Here is a 26371-nt window from a genome sequence, read left to right as displayed (position 1 = left end):
AAAATAATTTAACATGTATTTTGGTGTACGGGGTTAGCACCTAAGCTATAGAATCAGAGTACTTTTATGTGTAGCCTGATGTTTCCATGTTTCAGCTATCTGATTATGATTTTGGCAATTTATCTTCATAAAAATGAAGTTAATAAATGAAGTACCTACTTTGTAGACTTGTGCTGAATAAGTATCAGCTGCCACTGTGACCATTATGGTTACTATTATTCCATGGTAAAATACATAACTGTTCTATACTGTATCTTTAGAGAAAAATTTATCAATTACTTATAGTTGTTACAAGACGATATGTCTTCCTGTATATTGAGTGTTTTCATCATTTTTTATATTTTTATGATTATAAAAATAACATATATTCACTTTTTTGAAGACCTACTTTTCTCCACCAGTGAACAATATGAATGTTTTTTTCAAGTAATCGTTTATAGATCTACCCAAATCTTTTTAAAAACTATGTACCAGTGTATAATATACTTATAATACAACTTTGTATCCTTTTCCTTGTAGATATGCATTTATGACTGTATTCTCTGGTTGTTATAAGAGTACCATTGTACTCTTGATGTCTTTGTCCTCATGTTTTTACATATTTGCAGGTTTTTTAAAAGAATCTTTTTTTAATGTTTACTTATTTTTTTAAAATAATTTTTATTTATTTCTAGGAGAGAGAGAGAGACAGCGTGAGAAGGGGAGGGTCAGAGAAAGAGGGAGACACAGACTCTGAAATAGGCTCCAGGCCCTGAGCCGGCAGTCAGCACAGAGCCCGACGCGGGACTCGAAGCCACGAACTGCGAGATCATGACCTAAGCTAAAGTCGGACGCTTAACCGACTAAGCCACCCAGGCGCCCCACAATGTTTACTTATTTTTGCGAGAGAGAGAGAGAGCGAGCACAAGGAAGGGAGGGACAGAGAGAGAGGAAGTCACAGAATCCAAAGCAGGTTCCAGGCTCCGAGCTGTCAGCACGGAGCCCAATGCGGGGCTCGAACCCACAAACCCTGAGATCACGACCAGAGCTGAAGCCTGACGCTTTACTGACTGAGCCACCCAGGAGCTCCAGCAGTTTTTCTTTAGATGTCTGTCAGCATCGTTTTACTAGATGATAGGATATATACATTTAAATGACAAATTGACAACTCAGCTAAATGCCCTTCCACAATTACTGGGTTATTTTGACTCACTGCTTATTTCCCCAAACTCTTACTAATACTTGGTGCTATCAATCCTTTATTATTTTGCCACTTGGATGAGTAAAAGTTTTCATTATATTAATTTGCATTTTAAATATGAGGGAGACGAGTAGGTTTTTATATATTTGATTACTTACATTTTGTTTCAATTGTCTATTCATTCCCTTTATCCAAATTTGTCTTTTATTGATTTTTTTCAGAAGGTCTTCATTTGGATATGTTTTATCTTCTCTGTGAGGCAAATATTTTCTCACTGTTCTTTATCTTTGTTTATGGTATATTTTCTTACATAAAAGCTTATGTCTTTATTCCAATCTGTCATATATTTCATTGACAGTTTATGAATTTATGTAATTTTTTCCAGCATTCCAAGATTATAACTTAATTCCCAGTATTTCCTTTTAATAAATTGTTTGTACTTTTATATGCTTAAGTTTTTCATCTCTCTGGAGTTTATTTTTGAGTCTGTTGTGGGTGATTAAACTTTCTATATATTTCTTCCAAATATATAGCCAGACTTCTAACATCCTTATTGAAAAACTCCAGAATTATCATTATTATTTTTACAATTATCAGTATTGAGCCCTTACAGTTGCCAGCACAGTATTGACTGCTTTACATGTATTGCCCCATTTAAGTCTTACAGTTACCTTCTGAAGTTGGTTTACTTATACTACTTATTACTATATCCAGTTTACAGATGTAGAAATCATGGGACAGAATCTTAGTGACTTGACAGAGATCATGCAGCTCGAAAGTGGTAAGGTTAGGAGTCAAGATTTGGAAGTAAGTTAGCCTAGTTCCAGAATCTGTATCTTGATCACTACTGCAGTTAGGCAGTATGTGGGCTCCCTGTGCCTCATATTGTGGCACCATTCCAATATTAGTAGTTTCCTGTGTGCTGTCTCTAAGCTTCACACCTACCCTCTTAGCCTTGATGCTGCCCATACTCACCTTTGCTCTCATGCCTTCCTGCCTGCTGCATTCAGGTCTGACCAGCAGGACAGGGATCATACCTGTTGTGCTTTTTGTGTTCTTCTTTTCTTCAGCAAATACAGAGTAATGACTCTCAGTGTTAGAGGCACTTTGCAGAATATGACAGATGTGCCACAGAATACGAGAACTAAAACTACTATTCTTACCAACCACAAGAAGAGGGACAGTATGTGAAATTGATCACAAATGGAGCTGCTTTTTGTGCTTATCTTTAATATTAATTAAATAAGTACCACATACCAGGCCAAACTGTCATGTTAAGATATTACTAAAATTAAAAGTTTACAGTACATTGGGGCACCTGGGTGACTCCGTCGGTTAAGTGTCCGACTCTTGATCTCAGCTCAGATCTTGATCTCGGCATTGTGAGGTCATCCCATGTGTTGGGCTCTGCACTGGGCATGAAACCTACTTTTAAAAAGTGGAGGGAGGAGAAAAAAGCTTACAGTATATTAATGATACTTTAAGAATGAAATTTTTAAATAATGCACAATTAAATGTTGAGCTCTTCATAAGGAGAGGCTGATAGGAAGTTTTCTTCCAGCTCTCTGAAACTTTGCAAAGCTAGTGTTTATCTTTTTAATTACTTCAAATATGTCTCACCCCTCCCCTAGTTCTAACATTTAAAAACATGCCATGAACACAAAAATGGCAAAAGACATGGCACATTTGGACAAAATTTGAAACAGAAATGTGACTTGAATGTACTTCACTGCAATCTGAAAGAGTCGATCAGCCCATTATTGAGAAAAAGCCCAATTTTGTCTGTGCCTTCAGCTTCAGGTCTTTTCTCATTTGACTATTCCTTTGATGTCTCAGTCTTCAGGAACCAGTATTACTGTGGATATTGCCGTGATGGGTGAGGCTCATGGCCTCATCACCGACCTCCTGGCAGACCCTTCCCTGCCTCCCAACGTGTGCACATCCTTGAGGGCCGTGAGCAACCTGCTTAGCACCCAGCTCACCTTCCAGGCTATTCACAAGCCCCGCGTGAATCCTGTCATCTCCTTCAGTGAAAACTACACCTGTTCTGATTCTGAAGAAAGCTCTGAAAAAGACAAGCTGGCTATTCCTAAGGTAAGTATTAATGACATATTCCTGGAAAGGTTAAATTGTTATTTTGTTTTCTAGGTCCGTTTCTTGTCACTTCAAACCCATATGGAAGATTCATGTCAGTGACTCAGTGAAGATGTGTTCATCATGGTGATCACAGGAATAAAAATTTAAACATAAGGACTTGTGTCTCTATACCTACTAGCTTTCTACAAATGAAAGCTCTACCTTTTTATGTTACCCTTTTTATTCAAACTTTGAAGGAGTTTTTTACTCTTATATGCCATTCTCTGTACTGTGAGATAAAAATGTAGCAGTGAGGAGTAGCGACAGGAAAAAGGCCCTGCTCCCATGCTAATGTAGGGTTCTGTTTAATTTCCGGTGTCTTCTGAAGCCCAAAGATGCTCTGCTCATGATTTATTTGTGTGATAAACTTCAGAGTACCCTCTGGGGCTTTCCCAAACCTAAGAAGTTTTGAACTCAACATTTTTAATTGATACTGGATTATTTAAGGTAGAAGATGGCCTTAGTGCTTTGTAGAATTCTTTCTTTTTACATATAAGATAGGAGTTTTACAAACTTAAGGTGTAGGAAATAGGATCTTACACCTAGTTTAGACCTTGCATGAGAATGGGGCATATTAAAAACCAAAACAATAAAAATTAGAGTCTAAGTCATCTCTGGCACATCCTGCACAGTTGTCTGTTTGGTAAACAGGCGTCTCTCTCCTCTTTAGCTAGAGGTCATTTTGTAACACCCATGCTTTCGCTCTTCTGAGCCTCTTGACTCAGGAATGTGTTTTTCACACAACTTTGTCAATTAGGTATTTACGTAATGTTTTGAACATCTGCTTCCCTGTGAAAAGTATGGCTAAGCATGATAAGACAGTAAAGGAATGGAGAGAGATTAAGTGATTCCTTTCAGTCTCAAAATAGACATGAAGTTAGACATCAGTCCTGATATTTAAAGTGCCTGACTTTTCTCTTACTATTGAATTACCTTCTAAGATGAATATTCAGACCTTTAGGAAGTATCAGAAGCTAGTATCAGAGATATTCTTTTTTTATGTTTATTTTTGAGAGAGATACAATACGAGTGGGGGAGGGACAGAGAGAGGGAGACACAGAATGTGAAGCAGGCTCCACGCTCTGAGCTGTCAGCACAGAGCCTGATGCAGAGCTCAGACTCATGAACCGCAAGATCCTTACCTGAGCCAGAGTCAGATGCTCGGCTAGCTGAGCCACCCAGAAGCCCCTGTCATCATTGAAATGAAGATCCCAAATGTTAATTTTACAATATGCATTCTTTTATTGAATTCTTGACCAACCAGATTCCAGATAGGTGATATTCAGTCAATAGATTTTAATAAATTCACTTCTAATTTAAAACCCATTTCCTCCCATTATTACATAGAAGTTAGTGATCAAAAATATGCTTGGTAATAAAATCAACACTCCTTCTTCCTAGCGTCTGAGAAGGAGTTTGCCTCCTGGTTTGTTGAGACGAGTTTCATCAACTTGGACAACCACCACCTCAGCCACAGGTCTACCCACTTTGGAGCCTGCCCCAGTCCGGAGGGACCGTAGCGCCAGCATCAAACTGCACGAAGCATCTTCATCAAGGTTAGGCAATGCTCCTGTTGGTTTCACGTCACTTAGAGAAGTTACTTACCAAACGGAATTATAAATTACAGAGGAAAGGTGGCCCAACTAACTACAGTTGCCTGGAGGCCAGCTTCAAAAGTGAAGAAGGTATATGGTTTAAATGCAGAGTAGCACTATAGGGATTAATATCAGACAATTAGGCTTAAGTTGTGTTGTGTGATCTTAAATGTAAGTAAGAACAGGGACTTGAGGTGATGCCAGCCAGTGTAACAGGACGGGAAGAGTTGAGCCCAGAGTAAAGGTAGGCTACATTTTACAGAGACTGAGATTCATTTTGAGATTCTTAAATCAAAAGCATCCAATCTGATATTTGCAAGTTGTTGTTAGATTTTCCCAGCCCACCAGCCCGGTTATCCTAGCATGATATGAAAGGCAAAAGATCAGATCAAAAAGTAGATCATCATTCTGAGGGTACCTGGATATGTTGAAACATTTGGTAATTTAAAGTTCATTTAGAGAACAAATTGGTGGTTGCCAGAGATCGGACATGGAGGGTGGAGTGGGCCAAATGGGGAAAGGGCATCAAAAGGTACAAACTTCCAGTTTTAAATAATTGTGATAGGGATATAATATATAGCATGGGTGACTATAGTTAATAATACCATATCACACATTTGAAAGTTGCTAAGGGAGTAAATCTTAAAAGTCCTCATCTCAAGGGAAAAAAAAAAGTGTTTTAACTGTGTGGAGATGGATGCTGACTAGACTTATTTTAGTGAGTATTTCACAATATATACGAATATCAAATCACATTATATACCTGAAACTAATATGTTGATGATATCTCAATTGAGAAATAGAACAGACTTTATTCTGTTAGCATATTAATTATGATTTTACAATGTGATTTAAAAGCTAGAATACCAAAGCTAAAGAAAAGATAGTGTTAAGATCTAGAAAGAAATTTGAAGAAAACTTCATCGTGAAAGAAGTGCTTTTAGAGGGAGCTATTGTGTTTGTCCTTTTCTAGTTAGAATAAAAATAGCATCTTTATATGAATTCAGTAATTTCAAAAATATTTCCCATACAATTTCAGGTTTTTGAAACATTTGCATGAGTTTTCTTAATGACGTAATGACTGAAAAATAATCACATTTTTGTTGAACTCCATGAAAGCAATATTAGAAGTAATTTTCTTCCAATCTTGGCCTTGAATATCAATAAAGCACTATTTTGGGATTGGCAGAGAAATGGAAACCCTTCAAATCATAAGTTTAATGACTAACTTTTCTTTCTTTGTCATTTAAAAATATGTTTCCTGGGTTTCTCCCATATTAACATGGGTAGTCTAATGAACCTATAGAATCAGAAGCAAACTCAAATGATTCTTTAATATATCAGTGGAATTCTACTCCATTTTATTACCTGGACTTCTGTAAAACTTTAAATGCCACTGCAGGAGAAGATTACCCAATCTGATTCGTGAACATTTCCTAAAGTTTTAAATTACAGTCTTTGGTGATATTTTCCTCTGAAAATATTGACCATTGTCAGTGTCTTCAACAGCAAATAATGATAAGTGATGGTGGATCATAGTTAAATATTTGTTCCTTGAAAAAATGAATTTTGGGGGCATCTGGGTGGCTCAGTCAGTTAGCATCTGACTTCAGCTTGGGTCATGATCTCATAGTTCATGAGCTCAAGGCCCACATTGGGCTCTAAGCTGACAGCTCAGAGCTTAGAACCTGCTTCAGATTCTGTGTCTCCCTCTCTCTCTGCCCCGCCCTCTGCTTGTGCTCTATCTCACTCTCTCAAAAATGAATAAATGTTAAAAAAATTTTTAAAGAAAGAAAATGAATTGATGAATTTGTTCTCAGTATATATCTTTAGGGAAGCTATTTTACCAACGAATTTTGCCAAGATTTCTATCATAGAAGAGCTAATGCTCCATGATTTTCTTTGCATACAGTGACTTTGCCAGAAATCCATTTGTGCATTTTTAAATGTCTCTTTTCTGTAATTGTTAATCCTGGTCACATTTCATTTCTTGTATTTCTTTTCTTCTTAGTTAAGCGAGATTAGGGACTGTAATTCAAATTATCATGGAGAGGGTTTCAAGAACTTTTTTGAGCTAAACTCCCAGGGATCCTATAATCCTGCTTAATGAAATAAATACTCATAATCAAATATTTTTAAAATAGTTAAGAGTGTATAACCCACTCATTTTCTTTGTCCCCCCCCAAAAAACCTTACAGCTGACTTGCCAGAGTATATTTTTCTCCCTAATTGTACTATTCCTTAATTTCACTGTACTATTAAAAATCCTGATATAAAATTTGAAAACTGCAAGTTTTCACCACTATGAAGAAATGAAATTCATTCTGAAGAGAATTTGAGGGGAAGCCATATATTACTGGCAATAGTACCACCATTAACTAGAACTTGTTTTAGTGGACTCTTTCTTTGCTATGGGTGAAAACAGTGAAAAGATAGCCGTAGACCATCTCCAAGCCCAGAGTATAAACCAAAGTTAAAACTTCACTGAGGAGACCTATTAATAAATTACTGACCGATTTCAAAACTGATTTGAGTGTTAGCCCTGGTGGTTTCTTCCCTTTCAGCCTTTTCATTTCTTCCTTCATTATGTGCCTACTGAAGACTCTGAGGACTGTAGTGATCAGAAGAACAGGAGTGGAAAGAGGAAATTAGGAGCAACCCTCAGCTTAAGTTACGTCCCCTTCAGTACTTAGCTGGGTGCTTCACTCCCGGGTAGTTTACCTATAGCAGGGTAGAAAGGACGCTGGACTGAGGATCAGAAGGACCTTGGCCCTGACACTCAGAGATGTGTGTCCCGAGGAGCAGGTCCTTGTCTGAGCCTCAGCATCCTCTACAAGGAATCCATGGGAGAAGGGGGAACTGTGGCACAGTTGTGAGGTAAACTGGGTAGAATAATACTATATGCTTCAAAAATAGGCGTGAGACAAATCATAAAAGTCTGAAATAAGTCTAACCTTAATCCTTCCAAATCAGCCCTGGAACTGACCCCTGCTTCAGTATATTAGGCCAAAAGGAGGCTGTAAACTCGGTTTAAAAACAAATAAACAATAGCAACAAACACTTAGGATCTGGTCAAACTTTTTGGACCTAGGATGGTGGTGTTATGGGTAGAACTGAGATTATAAAATCTACTTTTGTGGAAGAGGATTGAGATCTTCCACAGCAGGCATGTACAAACTTTTCCTGTTGTCAGCTTGAGATGACCAAGTAAAGGTTTCCCCAAGCTGCTTTCCTCTGCAAAACCCAAAATTTACGTGTCTATGAGACCTAAACAGGAATCAAGAAAGTGTTGTAAGGGTTGATCCAAAACTGAAAACTATTGTGAGGCTCACAGAAAGCACTATGTTTTAAAGTGCCATTAACTGTAATGCCCATGTATACATATACATATATCTACATATACATAAACATATTGTTTTATTGATATATATTTTAATAAATGTTATATTAAGAAGGACTGTAAAGCTAGAATTTTAATCAAGTTCATTTATTTTCCATGTACTAAAGTTACTCTATTATTATACTTTATAAAACTGCAAAAGTAACATTTTCAATGTTTATATTAAGAAAAGTTGTAGGCAGTTTTTGAGCTAGGCTTCATAATAGAAAACTTCTTGTGATATTAACAAGTATATAAATATAATAAATGCAATTAACGTTAAGGTCTTTTCTTTTAAAAGTACATAGAAAAGTAATAACCTATTCATTGTATTTTGTACTAAGAAATTAAAACTCCTAGGCCAATATACATTGCATAAAAATTCTTCACAGTAAATCTTATCACTCATTAAATCTAGCAAAAGAAGTTAAAAGGGAACAGTGCTGTAAGGAAATAGTGTAGTTATCTATCTCAGATCCCAAGTTTTCTTTGATTTCATTGTTTCAGAATTTTAGATCTTCTGAAATGCCTAAAAGGAGATTTCAAGAAGAATATGAAACAGATATTATTTTGTGTGCTTTTCTTTTTTTTTTCTTTTTTTAAAAATTTTTTTTAGTTTTTATTTTTGAAACAGAGAGAGACAGAGCATGAGCTGGGGAGGGGCAGAGGGAGACACAGAATCTGCAACAGGCTCCAGGTTCTGTGCGGCCTGCACGGAGCCCGATGCGGGGCTCGAACCCACGAACGGTGAGATCGTGACCTGAGCCGAAGTCGGATGCTTAACCGACTGAGCCACCCAGGCGCTCCTTGTGTGCTTTTCTTAATTGTATTTGATAAACACTGGGGTTCATTCTGTAGTTCAAATGCCTTTGCTATAATTTATTTTGTAAACTGCTATTAGAATTAGGAGAAGAAGTTTTTAAATGCCTGAATCAACAATTGAAAAATATGAAAAGGAAAATAAGAGAAGAAATGAAGTAACATAAGTGTCAGTGTCAGAGAATTCAACATAAATTATAGGTTAAAATTTTGAAAAATATTTATTTGTACTGAAGGAGAGAGAGACAGAGTATGAGTGGGGAGGGGCACAGAGAGGGAGATACAGAATCTGAAGCAGGCTCCAGGCTCCAGCCTGTCAGCACTGAGCCCTATGAGGGGCTCAACCTCACAAACAGGGAGATCATGACCTGAGCCGAAGTCAAACTCCCACCCAGCTGATCCACCCAGGTGCCCATAAGTTATAGATTTTCCTCATTACTAAAGTTACTAATAATCAGAGAATATAGGCAATAGCAAAGCACATGCTCAGCATTCTTCCCTTCAAGAGTTATGAAACAGTGCAACACCCTAAAAAAGTCCTTTTGTTCCACATTAGCACATGGTCTATTTTGTATTTAACACGCAGAATTCTAAGTAATGCATGCATAATGTTGCTTCCATGGAGGAAACTCTTTTGGTTACAGAACACCTCTAAATTATGCCTTATTAATTATACATCTTACATGACAAATCTCCGCCATTCGGGACTCCATTCCTCCATCAATTTCAGGTTTATTTACAGTAAGCCAGACAGACCTGCTTGCACTGCCGGAAAGGAAGCTGCCAGTCCAAGATTGGCAGAATGTCAAGTTGTCAAGTTATACTCGTGCAAATTGTAGATTTTACCCAGTACCAAATTTGTGAATATTTGAAAGCACACAGGTATTAGCAGAACATGACCAGGTGTTTTTCCCATGCAGCACTCCAAGACTGCCAACGCAGCTACCTAAATTCTTTTCTCTTTCAAGTTAAAAGAGATTCTGTTTTAGGTTGAACCCAAGGTTTTCAGCATTGCAAAAACATTTTGGTTTGGAACACCTCCAAAATTCATATCCCATTAATTACATGGATGTGTAAGATTCTCCTCCCCAACCTTCCATAGATCCATTAATTCCAGATTTATTTACAGTAATAACCAAGGCAGACCAAGGATAGCCTCATAAAAGTATTCCTTAGATGAAGGTTCAACTGTCCATTACCTTTCTCCTAGTAAATAGCTTCAATGTGTTTATGAAAAGGTCCGTCATTAACATGTTTACAAGAGGATTTGGCTCATCATCCCTTTCTTTCCAGGTTATCACCAATAAAAGAAATTGTAGGCTACATGCTTGTTACTAACCTTTCCATCACAATAAAATACTGCAAAGAATACGATCTTTGAATAGTTTTATCATCACTTAAATTTCAAATTTAGGTATACCAATAAATCGGTTTGCTGTTCATAACTAATGTAAGTTATGAACTTTGTTAAACTTTGTCAAGTCTGGAGCACCTGGGCGGCTCAGTGGGTTAAGCATCTGACTTTGGCCCAGGTTATGATCTTGTGCTTTCTGAGTTAGATCCCCACATTGGGCTCTCTGCGGTCAGTGCAGAGCTTACTTCACATCCTCTATCTTCCTCTCTCTCTGCCCTTCCCCAAGTTGCACATGCTTTCTTGCTCTTTCTCTCTCTCTCTCTGTCAAAAGCAAGCATTAAAAAAAAAGTCAAGGTTTTAGAAAATCTGTGAGGAACATGATTACAGTAGCATAGTAAGAAGGTGTCTGGTTCCTATTAACTGGATAAATAGGAAGTTATCTTTTCTCTTTTTTCAACCCAGTGTGTTTGATGAGTAACTGCTATATCCCTGTAGCAAAAAATGAGCTCAGATAACTTATTTTTTCATTTGAAAGTAATATAGTCATGTCACTGAAGCTGGACCATGACTCAGATTAACAAGCTGATTATAGAAATGATGATTGGATTCTGGCAAGTTCTATGCCAATAATTGATTAATAATTTCTTCATTTTTCTTTATGCTCTGTCTTTATAGTGCTGTTTGTCCCGATTCTTGGAATAACCCAGTGATGATGACCCTCACCAAAAGCAGATCCTTCACTTCATCCTATGCTGTTTCTGCAGCTAACCATATAAACTCAAAAAAGCCAAATCGACCAGGTTAGTAGCTTGTTGGGAGAAGAATTCCTACTTAGTGAGTGTGTAGTCTGGGGTAAACTAAGCTCTAAGTGTTGAAACAAGATTCTGAGGATGTGTTTGGTTTGACTCTTCTAAAAAGAAACAGCCTCAATAACCAATTAGTTACTTAAATTTCCACAGGCAATAGCAAAGCACATGGTCAGCATTGCTAAATATCTTGAACTTATTGGATGAATAGGAAGTAAGTATCATCATTGAGGATAATCTGTGGAAACATTATCTTATAAAAGCTAATGATGTACAGGCAAATTTCAGTTTTATTTTTAGTGTTTGTTAAAGCTAGTTTTCAGGAGTATGATATTTATGAGATTTATAAGAGATTGTTGGAAAAGAGTATAAATACCAAAATTAAGGACAGTTAAGTTTCAGGTAGGAAAGGGAATGTTTTGGGTAAAATTACTTCATCTAATTAGAATTTGTGCTGATTCAGAACTGGAATACAGTTTTTGTCAGATTCTGTTGCCAGATTATCCCCTCCTAAAATCTCACTTGAGAGTCTGGGTTATATATGATTACCTCTTCTTCATGGAATGTTCTGTCTAGAAGTTTTCACCTCTCTGTACTGCAGAAAACTCTAATGAGATTTTCAGTAGCTTCCTGCATATGTTCTTAATCTTCTGCCTTTACAGCAGCTTAAGAAGTCTCCAAATGGCTCCAGGGGAAAACTACCCCCTTCTCACTTGGCTATTAGACATTCACATTCTGGTTGCCATGGCGGCAGTCCCAGACTCCAGTTTTCCTGTCATTAGTGTCATGACATTACTAAAAGTTCTGCTGACTTGCTTCCCTAATAGCTGCACCCTTCTGTTTAGATTCCCAGAATTTTGCTCCATGCTAATGGTCAGTAGATAATGCTCTGAAAGGAAGAACAGTACATAGGACTTTGGCTTACCCTGCTGGGGTATCTTCTCTCTGCTCTCTCTGAGAACCTAGTCCCTCTGAATTGATCATCTTGCCTTGAAAGCTTTATTTATTTATTTATTTATTTAACTCTTCTATTTGTTCTTAAAGAAGCATGGGTTTATTACAAACTATGGCATCAAAGCCAGAAGCAGAATCCTCAAAATGGTGAAGTGTCTATGTGGGTCAGAGAAACAGTACTCACATTACTTCCACTAATATTTCAAGACACCACCCTGAAATATAAACTTTTAATTTTAAAAGAGGTACATCTTCTTTATTGTTTCTTACATCTAGAAAGTGTAGTACTTTCATTCTCCTTTTATCATCCACTTTCTATTGGTGACTCTTTCTTGGAATCACATAAGCACCAACTTTGCTGAAATCTGTTTAGCGTAGGAAGACACATCCTCCAGAAAGTGTGATTTTGTTAGAATTGCATCATTGCAGAAACCACTAAAAGTAATCCAGTTTTCCAAAAATTAATCTGATCCTCATTAAGTCATATGACTTAGAAGTTATTAATGACCTGAGAAATAGAATTGAACTTTCAGTCAGGGCCAGGAACATGAAGATGTGGGCAGATACTTAAACTGGTCTGCCTGAGGGCAAATGCAGATTGCCTCAGTAATATGGAGCCTCATCTGGGACTCCATCAAGACAAAGGAACTAAATTTGAGTATTCCACATGAAGCCTGAGACTTTAAAGGAGCACTAAAATTGTCCTAGGTCAGTGGGACCCTTGGCTCTCTAAAAAAATATGTGCAAATAATTTTGGAGGAAAGCATAACCAGTTAAGGGCTAAGATATCAAGTTCAAACAAGTTGGAGCTTATAACCAAGTTAACTAAACACAAAACACACAGGGTTTCTTGCCATGAGTCAGGAACAAACAACAAATACAACTTTACATATCTCTAAAGGAGTTAAAATATTTAAATGCTAAAATATTTATGTATTTACATTTTAACTTTAAATTATGTAAATATTTTAAGGAAAATATGAGGTCATAAAAAGTAACAGCAATGAGAGAAGACATAATTGCAGAGAAGCTATATATAATTTCAGAAATATAATAAAGGAAATAGGATAGAATAAATGGAATAACAGACTATTGAATGGAGAAATAGCAAACTGGTGAGTGGAGAATATGAAGAAATTACCCAGAATGTGGCAGAGATGAAAAATGGGGAGATGTGTGAGGTTTTAAGAAATGTAAGAATATAAGAAAAGGCCAGTATAACATCATAATTTTAGTAGAGGATAGGGGATATATATGCTAAGGAAAAGCAGAGTAAAGGCAAAAAAATTTATACAAAGACAAGGTAGTGAAACTACACAACACTGAAGACAAAAAAAAAAAAATCTTAAAGTCCGCCAAAAAAAGGAAATTTCAGGGAAAGCAGGTCAGTCTAAGAGGAGAACTATCTAAAATAAAGGGCATCAGAACACAGTGGAACATTTTTCTTCAAAGTTCTGAGAGATTATAATAGCCTGAAATTGTATAGCTGGCACATCGATCTCACAACAGTAGAGGAATGAACTAAGATACTTTCAGAAAGTCAAAACTTTGCCACCTGCCAAATCTTAACTAAAGAAATTTGGAGGAATGTATTCTAGAAAGCCAAGTAATAGCAGAGAAGAAGTCTGAGATCTAATAAAAATGATCAGTAAACTTGAAAACCATGAGTTTATCAAACATTGTGTGCATAAATAATAGTATTTTTAGGTTGGTAACTTTTTTTTATTTTTATGGCAGAATTAAAATGTCAGACAATAATGATATATAATGAAAGGGATGAAATATAAATTTAAATGTTCTACACTCGGAGCTTAGGAAGAGGACTCAGATGAGGATCTTGAGGCACAAAAACGTTAAGCAACTTGCCCAAGTTCAAACAATTGTTCCTGAATCCTTTATTTTGTCCTAATGACTTTGTACTAGAAGAAAACTGAGTACAACAAATGGAGGAATTTAAAATTAAGATTTTTTTATCTGGTCCTGTCCTTGGCCAACAGGTACATGACAATGGAAGGATCTGATTCTGTATGTCTCAGTTTCTTCATTTAGGTTAGAAGATTAAAATTATCAAAATAACCAACACGATAAAGTCAAGAAACTAAAAATCATGCTCATTTTGACAGCACCTATGCTAAAATTGGTATACAAATGCTGAATCACTGTATACCTAAAAGTGATGTTCCATGTAAATTATGTGTCAATTTAAAAAAAAGCTGAAAATTATAGTTAGTTCATTCATTAGAGATGACAGAGCAAATAATGGCACAGACGTGAGGAACAGCCTCATCTTCCTGTGTCCTTTGCCTCTCAGTTTATACTACTGTAGTCAAGAAGAAAGAACAGAGTGTAAAAAGAAAAAATATTCGTCTAACATACCACAAAGGCAGTTGGTAGAAATTAGAACCACAGGTATGGTGAGAGCCTCTCTCCATTCTTGCCATAAGGTACATAAGGTATCTCCGTCGTGATTACTTTGGAGAGGATTTTGCATTGTGACATATTTAGATTGCTGTCACAGCAGAGCTAAATGTTTACAAAATAACCTACATCCTATGCACACTGAATTCAACTAAACAAATCCCCAAAAGTCTGCCAAAAGGGAAGAAAGTCCATCAAGAATCAGAGAGCTGAAATTTAATTACAGTTCTTCCTGATCAAATGATCCCTTCTGTTTTGAAACCTTCGTTTTCCTGAATTGATGACATGTTGGTGTTGATTGAGGTAAGTGGGTGTGATCTATTTCATGTATTTAACTGAGATGCCTATGTGGAAAGGGGCTAGAAGCCCCTTAATGTGGCAAACAGTGTAAGGAAATGGAACCAAATAAAATGTGAAGAGAATCGGAGGAGGGAAGTAAGAAGTAATAGGCAAGAGAGGTATGGAGATGCAAGCATAGGGAATAAACACTGAAAGGTAAATGACCTGTTTCTGGAGGGAACTAATGAAATCTGTTCTCTGCACAAATTAAGTACAACAGTATATCTTCTAGCTCAATCAGTATTAATATAAATAGTTGAAACAAAAGCAATTATTATACAATTGCACATAGAAGTTCTTTGATTAAAGTGCGGGAGCAGGATATTTAAATATAATTTACATTATCAGTCTTGCTTTTTTATTATGAGTCACTGACAGTGTAGACCTGCCATTGTCATTCTGCTTTTAAAATTCCTCCAGGTTATACTTACTGTGTTTGCAGTAGACCCTTCCCGGATTCTTTTCATATTTATAAGATTCTTATAATCCTCCTACAGTGATTACAAATCTCTTTACACCTGCAAGTTAGACTGAGTTTTCCCTACAGAAAATTTGAGGTGAGAGACAACTTTAATTATGGCACACAGTGGTGGAGGGGAGGGGTTGTTTCTTTTTGCATTCTCTATATGGTAGATACATTTTCTGTTTTGGAAAAATATTAGAGCTGTCCATTTTACTGAGGACATAGAAAAGAGACATGTATTTATTAGACATGCTCCTTTCTTCTTCAGTTAAAATTTAAATGAGAATTTTATAGCATAAAACAGACGGATTCACTTAAGTAATTTTCCTCCAGTATTGTTTATCATCTCCCTTTAATTGTCCAGAGTTCCTAGTGTCTTGACACATTTTCTCATGCTCTTAGAAGCAAGGAATTAAAAACTGAATCACTCAAAGGAGTTGGGATTTTAGAATTTTAAAATTAAATTTTTAATTTTTTTTAAATTTTTAAATGTGCCAGTTTTGTCTTTCACATCAGGACAGTTTGAATCACTCAAAGGTTTATATCTCATAAGCTATGTCTTTTTCCTGGAGTCAAATACAAAATGATAAATGAAATTGAAAATGCAGGTTTAATTGAATCCCTTCCCCAATCCCCTTGTGTGTGCATGTGTAAATATGTGAACATGCAGCATGAAATTGGATGAAACTCCAAAGCTCATAAAGTTAAGCCTTCTAACTTTGTACATGATCACATCTTTTAAAAACCTAGAATATAATTTATTCTTAAAGATTTCTAAGATGGGCATTTATCTTGTTTCCTTGGAATATTATCTTCCTACATCTGAAATAAATTTACTTGTAGTCTACCATTTCTAGAAATAGAGTATTTGATTATTTTTAGCACTGATACATCTCTTACTTACAGACAAAACACGTAAGTATGTACCCATTTTGTTATTAACACTTTACGCTGTATTGAAGTAGTTTGGTGTGGGAAAAAGGGAATTTATATGTTTATACCTTTATTTTCTCACAACATAAAAATATCCCTGCTTTCCCCCCCAATTTTATTGAGAAATAATTGACATGCATTACTGTGTAAGTTAAAGGCACACAGCATGATGGTTTAAATTACTTGTATTGTGAAATTTTTACCACGATAGATTCAGACAACATTCATCTTCTCATTATAGATACAATAAAAAGAAAAGGAAAAACAAGAAAAGGGGATGAGGGGAATGTTGGCCCTGTGCTTCGAACACATATGATTTAACACTCTTAACAACTTTTCTGTATATCATACAGCCATGTTAGCTATACTCGTTATATTGTACATTACATCCCTAGTAGTTATTTACCTTCCAACTGAAAGCTTGTACCTTTTGACCAGTTTCCTCTAATTCCTCCTTCCCCCACCTCCAGCTTCTGGTAACCACAGTCTGATCTCTTTTTCAGAGTTTGGTGTTTTTAGTTTTGTTTTTTTAAAGCTTCCACATATAAGTGAGATCATACAATATTTGTCTTTCTCTGACTTATTTCATTTATCATATGCCTTCCAGGTCCATCCATGTTGTTGCCATTGGTAGGATTTCCTTATTGTTTTTTTTAATGGCTGAATAATATTTCATTATATATCCATTCAATATTCAATATTCATTATATAATTTTTTATAGATACAATATTTCATTATATATAATATATATATAATTTATCCATTCATCCACTGATGGTCACTTAAGTTGTTTCCATCTCTTATCTATTATAAATAATAATGCTATGAACATGAGAACACAGATTTTTTTTTGAGTGAATGTTTTCATTTTTATGAAATGAATTGAGAGTTTTTACTTATTTTCAGTATTTTTGGAAGAATTTTTGGAAGAATTTGGAAGAATTTGAAAAAGGATTGGTGCTGATTCTTCTTTAAATATTTGGTAAAATTTATGAGAGAGACCATCTGGTCCTGGGCTTTTCTTCATTGGGAGGTTTTTGATTACTGATTCAACCTTCTTACTAGTAACTGATGTATTCAGATTTTTCTGTTTCTTCCTGCTTCAGTCTTGGTAAATTATAGGTTTCTGGGAATTTTTCCATCTTCTAGGTTGTCCAGCTTGTTGGCATATAGTTGTTTGTAGTAGCCTCTTTTGATCCTTTAAATTTCTGTGGTTTTCCCTGTAATGACTCCTTTTTCATTTATATTTTGTTGATTTGGGTCCTTTCTCTTTTTTCCCTTGGTTAGTTTAGCTAAGGGTTTGTCAGTTTTGTTTATCTTTGCAGAGAACCCACTCTTAGTTTGGTTAATCTACTCTGTGGTTTTTCTTTTTCTATTTCATTTATTTCTGCTGTATTCTTTATCACTCCCTTTATTCTGCTAACTCTTGAGTTCAATTTGTTCTTCTTTATCTAGTTCCTAAGATGTAGATTTAACTACAGGCATTTGTGCTATGAACTTCCCTACCAGACCTGTTTTTACTGTATCCCACAATTTCTGATATGTTGTCTTTCCATTTGTCTTAAGACACTTTTTAAATTTCCTTTTAATTTTTTTGATCCATTAGTTGTTCAGGAAGGTATTGTTTAATTTTCATGCATTTGTGAATTTTACAGTTTTCCTCTTGTTACTTATTTCTAGATTTGTGTCATTGTAGTTAGAGAAGATACTTGGTATGGTTTCAATCTTCTTTTTTTTATTTTTTTATGTTTGTTTATTTTTGAGAGCGAGACAGCGAGCAGGGGAGGAGGAGAGAGAGAGAGAGACTGAATGAGCCATCATCACAGAGCCTAATGCAGGGCTGAAACTCACAAACCATGAAATCGTGAACTGAGCTGAAGTCAGATGCTTAACTGATTGAGCCACCCAGGTGCCCCTGATTTCAGTCTTCTTAAATTTGCTAAGACTTGTTTTGTGGCCTTACATATGGTCTATCCTAGAAAATGTTGTGTGTGCTTGAGATGAATGTGTATTCTGCTGTCGGGTAGAATATTCTATGTGTGTCTGTTGGGTCCATTTGGTCTGTAGTGTTGTGCAAATTTGCTGTTTCCTAATTAATCCTCTCTCTGGCTGATCCATGTATTGCGAACAGTTGGGTATTAAAGTTCCCAGCTATTACTATATTTCTTCTTGTAGCTCTGTTAGTTTTTGCTTTATGTATTTAGGTGCTCCAGTGTTGGTTGCATAAATATTTTATAATTCATATGTCTTCTTGCTGTAAAGACACCTTTCTCATTATAAATAATATTCTTTGCCTCTTTGCCATTTTTATCTTAAAGTCTATTTTGTATGAAAAAAGTATTGCTCCTCCTGATTTTTCTGGGTTACCATTTTCTTGAAATGTTGTTTTCTTTCCTTCTCAGTGTACTGTGCCTTTAAGGTTAAAGTGAGTCTCTTTAAGGCAACATGGCCATTCTGCCATTCTGTGTCTTTTAATTGGAAAATTCAATCTATACATTTAAAATATTTATTGATAGGTAGGGACTTACTGTTGCCACTTTGTTAATTGCTTTATGGTATTCTGTGGGTCTGTTCCTTTTTTCTTGCCTTGCTGTTTATTTTTATATTTTAATGTCTTTTGGTATCTGTAAGCTTTCACTTCATATCTTCAGCATATTTTTTTGTGTGTAATTACTAAAGGGTTTTCCCTTGTGGCTACCATGACACATAAAATATCTTAAGGGGTGCCTGGGTGGCTCAGTCGTTTAAGCTTCTGACTTCGGCTCAGGTCACGATCTCATGGTTTGTGAGATCAAGCCCCACTTCGGGCTCTGTGCTGACAGCTCAGAACTTGGAGCCTGCTTCGAATGCTGTGTCTCCCTCTCTCTCTGCCCCTCTGCCACTCATGCTCTGTCTGTCTCTCTCAAAAATAAATAAACATTAAAAAATTTTTCTTAAATATCTTAAAATGCTGCATTTTATTTTTTATTATATTTTTATTAATTTTATTTCATTTTAGGTTTATTTATTTATTTTCAGGGGGTGGAGGGGCAGAATGAGAAGGAGAGCATCCCAAGCAGGCTCCATGCCATTAGCACGGAGCCCCACAAGAGTGAGATCATGACCTGAGCTGAAGCCAAGAGTTGGACACTTAATTGACTGAGCCACCCAGGTGCCCCTAAAGTGCAGTATTTTAAACTGATAACAGCTTGGCTTCAATAGAATTCATAAACTTTACACTTTCAGTTCCTCTCCCCCTCACATTTAAGGTTATTATATTGTTGTTATAATTTACATGTAATTTATGTTGTATAACTAATAACAGATTATTGTAGTTATGGGTATTTTTACTATTTTTTTAACTTTTAAAGTAGAATTCTAAGTGAATTATGCCCCACTGTTACCATATTGCAGAATCTATGAGTTTATATTTGTCATTATTGGTGAGATTTACATTACCTTTTTATGAAGTTAATTAGCATTCTTTTACTTCCAGTCCAAGAACTCCCTTTAGCATTTCTTAAAAGGCAGGTCTGATGATAATCAAGTCCCACAGCTTTTGTTTGTTTGGGAAAGTCTTTAATCCCTCCTTTGTTTCTGAAGGGGAGCTTCATCAGGTATAGAATTCTTGGTTGACCGTTATTTTCTTTCAGTATTTTGAGTATATCATCCCATTTAATCCTGGCCTGAAAAGTGCTATTTAAAAATCTGCCAATCATTTTTTGGCGGTCCTCTTATATATACAACCTCTCTTTTCTCTCGCTGCTCTTAAAATTTTGTCTTTAAATTTTGACAATTTAATTGTAATGCATCTTGGTGTAGCCCTATTTTGGCTGAACTTTTTTGGGATCTATGGGACCTCATGGTTTTCAATGGCCATCTCTTTCCTCAGGTTTGGGAAGTTTCTAGCCATTGGTGCTTTAAATATACTTTCTGTCCCTTCTCTTTCCTTTCTTATTCTGGAATTCCCATAACACAAATATCATTTCCTTTTATTGTGTCCCATAACCCCCATAAGCATTCTTCACTCTTATTCATTCTCTTTCCTTTTGGTTCTCTGACTGTAATTTCCAATGCTCTACCCTCCCAATCACTGATTCTTTATTCTTCATGGTCAAATCTACTTTTGAAACTCTCTATTAAATTCTTCAGTTATTGTATCTTTCCAATTTGGATTTCTGTTTGGTTTTTGTTCATTTGGGTTTTGGTTTTGATGATTGCTATTTCCTTGTCATGTCAGACTTTTTTTGTTTGCATTGCTTTCCTAATTTTGTTTAGTTGTCTGTCTGTTTTCTTCTAGTTTACTGTACTCCCTTAAAAGGGTTATTCTGAATTCTTTATCAGATTGGTCATAGATCTTCATTTCTTTAGGGTTAGTTATTGGAGCTTCATTAGTTTCTGTTAGTGGTGTCATATTTATCTGATTTTTTTTGTGTGTGATCCTTGATTTCTTATGTTGGTATCTATGCATTTGAGTAATTGAGCTTTTCCAGACTTTGTAGGTTTGCTCTGCAGAGACAGTTTTAACCAGTCAGCTCAGTCTCTTTTGGGGTTGTCTCCTGGTAATGTCTTTGGGCAGGTAGGGCCTTCTATTGTGGCCTGTTTTGGGGTGAAACACCTATTCAAGCTCTGAGGTTGGGAATGAGGGGTTGTGCCACTGGCTGAGAATAGTTGGATAGGACTATTGGCTTGGTTCCCTACCTAAATGGCGCTGTAATATGGGCTCCACAGTGCCTTGATTCTCTGGTGAGGCTTTCTAGATGGTTGGTACTGATACTATATTCATTAATAGTGGGGCTATGACAGGGACCCTAGCAAGGACCCAGGAACTGTGCACCTTGTTGTTTGGGGACCTGAATCAGGCCGGAGTGTACATTGCATGCTCTGGTTAGGTAAAGTCATCAGTTTTCCTCTGCAGATGGGGGAACCCACAGGCTGTGCTCTCTATTCAGGTGCCACTGTATCTAAGGCTATTGGTGGGTTATGCAGCTTTCCATATGCTCTAGTTAGACCCCTGGTCAGATAGGCTATAGGTTGCATTTAGCAATGAGTAGGGCTAAAAATTAGATTCTCTGCTTGAGCACAGCAGGAGAAGCAGCTGTACAGCCAATAAAGCTCTTTGTTTGTTTTCTTAACTCACGCTGTCCCACATCTCATGTTCCCTGACCAAACAGGGCCACTGGCTTTGTTCTGAAAGCTGTTCGTTCTCCCTGCCCATCTGTCAGCTCCAGTGGTGCTGGACTACACAGCTTCCAGGAGTTGGTCAGCTGGGGCTGAGACACTCTCTACAGTGAGCAGGGCTATGTCTGAGCTCCCTGCCAAGGCAGGAGGGGAGGGGTCATTCCAGCTACTTTTGGTTTCCCAAATAGGCGCTCAGGTTGTGAGGGGCTAGGAGCTACCTCAGGCATAGCTATGAATGAATCCCCCTGCTTTTGCGTAGCATGGGAACACTCCACACCCAGTCCTGGCTTTGCTCTGGGGTATTCCACACCGCCCTTGTACCTCTTGGCTCAAGTGCCACTGGACCTCGCTGCTTCTGGGAATTGTCACCAATCCTTTTGGCCCGATGGAGCTAGAGGACACCCCACAGTGGATGAGACTACGATTTACTTCTTTGCCTGGGTATGGGCGTACTGGGCTTTAGAGCTGGCAAAACTCCTTGCTTAAGAATCTGAATCAGGCACATCTGCACCTACCAAATTCACTGATCCGTGCGTGCCCCCAGCTTGTTTCTACAGATGAGCAAACCTGCTATATACTATTTGGACACTGCATGTATGAACTTGGTCTGCCACAATCCATGTCCTAGTTGCAACTCCCTGCCTCCTTTATCTGACACAGATTCCCAGTGGTTGAGCCTCACAGATTCCCCTATAGTCCCCATGGTACGGATCAGAATAGGGACTCCCACAAAGCGGCCTACAGTTCTAAAAGGGGTGCTGGATATCCTCTTGGGTTCTCTTTTCCTACAGAAGGAACCAGAGGCTCGGGGGAGACTTTGTGCATTATTGTGCTGGCTGGGAGTAGGGCAGTGTGGTCACCCCATAGCTTCTTTTTTTTTACCCTCCAAATGCAGTCTGTCTTGATCTTTGTGGTGCAGGGGTAGTGCTTCAGCTTCACTCCCATGTGCCAGGACTCTCTGAGTGGTGTCTGGTTGTTGAGTAGTTCTTGCTTGTTCTTGTGAGGGAGAGCTAAATTAGGAACATCCTATGTTGCTGTCTTTGTGACTGAGGGCAAATATCCCTCTTTTCATGGTTGTTGCCAGGACTTGTACTTGTTAGAAGTGTTCAAAATATGTAGACTAACAGTACTACAGAAGCAAAGTGCTTTTCCTCTCTTACAAGGTTTATTTTACATTTCATCACAGGCAGTAAGTTTGGAGTCTTAAGGTCTGCTGTTTAAATTTAGTCAATCCTTGAGTTCCAAGAACTCTAATCCTTGAGTGGATTGTTAAATTTGTATTTAAGAGGGAATTGCATTTCTCTAAGAATATCAGCTGGCAGCTATAAAGAATTCGCAATGAAAAAGATCACTTTTCTCATAAATTGCCCTTAGAAAATATGTTGTGTTTAGACACGTATGGCACTATTCCTATTGACTTTATTTTTTTTTAATTTTTTAAATTTTTTTTTTTTTTTTTATTTCTGAGAATGAGAGAGAGAGAGAGACAGCGTGAGCAGGGAAGGGTCAGAGAGAGAGGGAGACACAGAATTAGAAGCAGGCTCTAGGCTCTGAGCTAGCTGTCAGCACAGAGCCCGACACAGGGCTCAAACCCACGAACTGTGAGATCATGATCTGAGCTGAAGTCATGCTCAACCAACTGAGCCACCCAGGCGCCCCTCCTATTGACTATTTAAAAAAATAAAAAGTGGTAGAAAACTCAAAAACTCAGAATTAACAATCAAAATAATTAAAGAATTGCCCAAAGCATTGCCTTTCAGAAGTCTCTTCCCCACCCCCCAACTCCCCCCAAAATACAACAGTTAAAATCTTGCCTTGGCCTGTCAGCCCTCTACAGCCTTGCCTGGAAGCTTCTCTGACACGTTTCCTGTTCCCTGCCCCTTTTTCCCCTTCACTAAGCTGCTTTCCCCTTCCTCACTGACCTCCCAGCTGACCTTCTGACTTCTCCCAGGTAGGTTCCTCTTTCTGAAACATGCTTCCCCCAATACTTTTCTAAATGTCTTCCTTACTGCACTGGGCCTCTATTTAAATTTTACCCCTAGAACATTTCTGGATATCTGTTCTCTGTTCTATATTCTCTGCATTATTTTTCTTAAATAATTTTTATTTTTCACATAAAACTACTGGAGTTTCTTTTTTTCTTTTAATTTTTTTTTTTATGTTTTAGTTATTTCCGAGATAGAGAGAGAGACAGCATGAGCAGGGGAGGGTCAGAGAGAGAGGGAGACACAGAATCCGAAACAGGCTACAGGCTGTGAGCTGGCTGTCAGCACAGAACCTGACGTGGGGCTCGAACCCATGAACTGTGAGATCATGACCTGAGCTGAAGTCAGATGCGACTGAGCCACCCAGGCACCCCTGGAGATTTTTTCTTTTAATCCCTCCTCCTCTCCTTCTTCTTTTCCTTTTCCCCCTCTTCCACCTCTTCTTTTTTTTTTTTTTTTTTTTTTTTTTTTTTTTTTTTTTTTTTTTTTTTTTTTTTTTTTTTTTTTTTTTTTTTTTTTTTTTTTTTAAGTTTCTGTCTCTTCCAAGAGATGGGAAGCTCCAAGAGATCTGGGATTTTTTGTTGTTGACTCCTGCATCTTTAGTCTCTGGAACAGGGTGCACAGCTACTCTGTGTAGACACTTTCTTTTTGCAACATCATACCCCCATCCCCCTCCTTATGTTTACACTCCTTTTTAAGATTATCTGAAGACTCAGTTGGCCATAATCTAACAAATAGCCTAAATTAAACTAGCCATTTCCAACCTTTTTACATCAGAGCATATGAGTATGCTCTGTATGTATGGTGTGTGAGAAATAATATGTGTCAATACAGTAGTGTTCCACAGACAGCACTGGAGAAATGGGAAGGGATTTAGAGCTTGGTGAAAATTTTATTTCCTTTGTTGTGTAAAATTATAATACAATATCATTGTAAAATATTAGAAATAATATTAAAAATTAAATTTATTCTGAAGCCTCCAAAATAAAATCTTTATTTAAAAAATTACAGCCGTAGTACTTCACAAGGCACCTGTAACCCACTTTTTGCACACAATGATAGGTTTGTCAAGAAACTCTCAAGACTGAAGTGAAATTTGGTTTGGTTTGGTTTAGGAGATTACATACTGTAGGCTTGTCAGTGTCTTTGGTAAAATAGCTAAATCTTTTCAAAAGAAATAGAAATCAAAATAAACCCCTAGCCATGTCATTGTAAAAGTGCAGTACAGATGCTATCTAGCAGATCATGGGTTTTTCTTTCTCCTTGGACAGTCTGATAGAAGTGTGGGCTAAAACCACATTTTACTAAGATCAGCAGCACTCACTCCATTTTCTCCTACTCATTAGCACTGTGACCATAGGAAGGTAATTTAACCTCTCTGAGTGCTTTCATTTACCTATGAAGGCAAGTGTTAATCTTTTGATCGAGAATCAACAATAGAGGGGTGCCTGTGTGGCTCATTCGGTTAAGCGGTTAACCATTAAGTGTGTGACTTGATTTTGGCTCAGATCATGATCTCAGGGTTTGTGGGATCCAGTCTGGAGTGCAAATCTACACTGACAGTGTGGAGCTGCTTGGGAGTCTCTACCTCTCCTCCTCTCTCTGCCCCTCCCCCACTTACACTCTCTCTTTCTCTCAAAAATAAATAAATGAACTTTTAAAAAATCAACAGAAATATTTAAAAGAAGTAGGAGGATAGGAAGGCTCCTGGCCTCCACATTTATCAAAGGAAGAGCACAATTTCTCCTTCAGTATAACAAAAGAAATAATGATGCCAACAACACATAAAAATTGCAAAAGCCCTTCCGCAAGCTTAATATTATTTCCAGTGGACCCGAAAATCTTGGGGGGTAACATATCAAACTTTTGAGAGAACTTGGCATTGGGAGCAAACTAAGCCAGCCCCCAGTTCCCCACACACATCAGTTCATAATGTGAGAGTTGCCGATTCTGTCTTTCCCCCAAGTGGTGAGAAATAGAAAACAACTCAAGATTTCATTTCACTTGCCTTACAGTAGGTTGTTCAGCCATAAAATGCTGAAAAACAGTAAGCACGTGGCTGTTCAGAGATAGTTTTCTCTTCACTTTCAGTGCTGGCTGCCTTCTCTGTGTTTGGGAGTGTGGAACTTCAAAAGATCTCGTCCCTGTACTCAAGTATCAGTACTTTGAAATCTAAGCCAGTTTTCTGTACACTTTTCACAATCAAGAGCAAACACACTTTGGCACAGATATCAACACTTAAAATTTAGGCTTTAGGTCTATTGTTTCATCTGAAATGGATCGTATTACATTTTTAAATGTTTCTTCAGATACTATTCTGATCAGAGTTCTGCCTCACACCAATAACATAGTTTCACTGAAAATGTTGATGGTTAATAAAGCTAATTACCTCTCAAAAATTTATCTTCCTTATTTACAAATTTTAAGCATTGGACACCTGCCAAACTCTGCTCCAGATAAGTTAATGTTTGTTTTTTTTTTTAATTTTTATTTATTTCTAGGAGAGAGAGTGAGAGAGACAGCGTGAGCAGGGGAGGGTCAGAGAGAGAGGGAGATACAGACTCTGAAATAGGCTCCAGGCTCTGAGCTGGCAGTCAGCACAGAGCCCGACGTGGGGCTCGAACCCATGAACCGCGAGATCATGACCTAAGCGAAAGTCGGACGCCCAACCGACTAAGCCACCCAGGCGCCCCCAGATAAGTTAATGTTTAAAACAATAGCAGATCCTGTTACTGCTAAAAATTTCACAACCTTAGAGAAGGCAAACACATGAGGAAATTTTAATTATTATCATTATGTCAGAATGACAAGAAGAAACAAAAAATGGGAAGAGAAAATAATACCTTCTG

At 37.2% G+C, this 26371-nt stretch overlaps 1 protein-coding gene across 2 annotated transcripts in view; it reads left to right on the top strand.

The window, feature by feature from the left end:
• The window catches only part of PDE3A (phosphodiesterase 3A), a 307235-nt gene that overhangs the window by 245617 nt on the left and 35247 nt on the right, over positions 1–26371 (top strand). For both annotated transcript variants that reach the window (XM_039249014.1, XM_039249013.1), the window contains exons 3-5: positions 3017–3274; positions 4718–4872; positions 11139–11263. In XM_039249014.1, the coding sequence (XP_039104945.1) occupies positions 3017–3274; positions 4718–4872; positions 11139–11263 (538 nt within the window). The remainder of the gene's footprint in view (positions 1–3016; positions 3275–4717; positions 4873–11138; positions 11264–26371) is intronic.

Source organism: Hyaena hyaena, unplaced genomic scaffold (assembly GCF_003009895.1).
Source record: "Hyaena hyaena isolate Hyena2069 unplaced genomic scaffold, ASM300989v1 scaffold_326, whole genome shotgun sequence".
In the NCBI taxonomy this organism is placed as follows: Eukaryota; Metazoa; Chordata; class Mammalia; order Carnivora; family Hyaenidae; genus Hyaena; species Hyaena hyaena.
Note: the sequence above shows the minus strand (reverse complement) of the source record. Positions and strands in the feature narration are given on the sequence as shown.